A 1,960-nucleotide genomic window follows, 5' to 3' on the forward strand; every position below is an offset into this window, starting at 1 on the left:
GGGAAAAGGTTTATAGATCAGTTTCTCCTTTTAGAAATTGCATGAAGGTCAGCATTATATTTCAGAAGTTTGTGACACAAATTACTCTCTTCTCTCTTAGACAAGAAGAAGCCTCCTCATACGAAAAGGACAAGATGGTCATGCTTGCAATACCGTTGGTCTGCTCGATCACGGCAAACCTGAGAATAAACGTTAAACAACAACAAAATCTACTACTACTACTACTACTACTGTAATTTTTCAGATTAACACCTGCACGATCTTCACTAGGGTGTTAGGGCTAGGGTTTTAGGGCTAGGGTTTTAGGGTCAGGGTTAGAGTTAGTGTTTAGAGTTAGGGTTAGGGACGGAAAACCGTAACCCTAAAACCCTAACCCCAACACCCTAGTGAAGATCGTGCAGGTGTTAATCTGAAAAATTACCACCACTACTACTACTACTACTACTCTATTTTTTTTCACAAGTTGCATCCATCATTTTCTGATATTTATTTCTCCTCCTAGACGTTTGGTTGATCGTCGCGCAGTCTCTGTAGAGTGGCTAAATAATTGTCCAATAATATCACTGCTTTATATGATAGACTTTTATCAAACAGAATGCCAGCTGATCATCACTAATCGGTTAATATGCGCGTTTGTCAAGGGAACAAACTCTAAAATAACTAACGAACTTTGATATTAGCTCAGTTGATAGTTTATGTCACATGTTCTAGCCTTATTTAAGGAAAAGATATGTATATATATATATATATAACATATCAATGACTCTCTCAACAGTTTTATGATATTTAAAAACGCTACACGACAGCACATATATTTCGTTTGACTTTGTTTTCGTTATTGCTGCTTTTTCTCTTCAAACATCATTTTAATGACAGTGTTATAAGGATGACGACTGGAGTTATTTGTATTTTTCTTAGCTTTCTACTGGTTGTAGGGAACCAAGCCTACCCTTTTCATGCATCGTCTTGCGGTTATCAGGTAAGAATAAATAACTTCGAAATATTTTTTGTGCCCAATTTATTAAGATGCCGTGATAATAGAAGTAAATAAGATTCTAGCCAGGCAATTACACAAACTGGTTTTGAGATCCGGGTTTGTTTTCGTCAGTGCAGTCGAAGAGATTTTGTGTTGTTATTGTGCGAAAGAAAATAAAGAAAACAAAGTGACGCTAGTTCTGATTTACCATTCATTTTAAAGCTAACAAGTTTTGCTCATTCATCTATAAAGTTGGTAGGAAGCCTCCACGTAATTTTTCGCTTTGCTAGCTATAGCAGTCAGTCTCTTCTCACGAATTACATGTCTTAAGGGGTAGGATACATTAAATAATATAATCCAAGATATTTTTAAAATATCTAAAGAATAATCAACAATAAAATAACTCGACAAAAAGGACGACGACGACAACACAGTTGAATTAATGTTTTCTTTTTTTCTTTATTTTCCATTTTTTCGCTCATGATTATGTTTACTTCTGTTCTGGGTTTGTATTTTAATGTGGAATATATATATTTAATCAAATACGTTGTAACAGTTGTGTAAAATAAAAAAATAAATTCAATTTTCCGTTTAAAAAGAAAACGAAACATGTAAACAGGCCAACAGGATCTCTTTCTTTAAAAACGAAACAAAGACATTGGCCAATGTAGTCAATATATATATGGCATAACTACAGATTTCGGTAAATTTTCAGATTAACACCCGCACGATTTTCACTAGGGTGTTAGGGTGGGAATTCTGTCCCCTAACCCTAACCCTAACCCTAAAACTCTAACCCTAAAACCCTAACCCTAACCCTAAAACTCTAACCCTAAAACTCTAACCCTAAAACCCTAACCCTAACACCCTAGTGAAAATCGTGCGGGTGTTAATCTGAAAATTTACCCAGATTTCTGCACCCCCGACTTTGGATAACTTTCAGAAAAAAGGATATTTTTTAATGAAATTTTCTACGAATTCATG

General features: G+C 35.0%; 1 protein-coding gene across 1 annotated transcript in view; it reads left to right on the forward strand.

Annotated features, from left to right (window-relative positions):
- Positions 1-624: 624 nt before the first annotated feature.
- Positions 625-1,960, forward strand: part of LOC106883085 (lysosomal alpha-mannosidase) — a 51,033-nt gene continuing 49,697 nt past the window's right edge. Inside the window, exon 1 of the mRNA XM_014933977.2 lies at positions 625-979. Coding sequence (XP_014789463.1) covers positions 887-979 — 93 coding nt within the window. The 5' untranslated portion in view covers positions 625-886. The remainder of the gene's footprint in view (positions 980-1,960) is intronic.

Source organism: Octopus bimaculoides, chromosome 5, assembly GCF_001194135.2.
Source record: "Octopus bimaculoides isolate UCB-OBI-ISO-001 chromosome 5, ASM119413v2, whole genome shotgun sequence".
Classification (NCBI taxonomy): domain Eukaryota; kingdom Metazoa; phylum Mollusca; class Cephalopoda; order Octopoda; family Octopodidae; genus Octopus; species Octopus bimaculoides.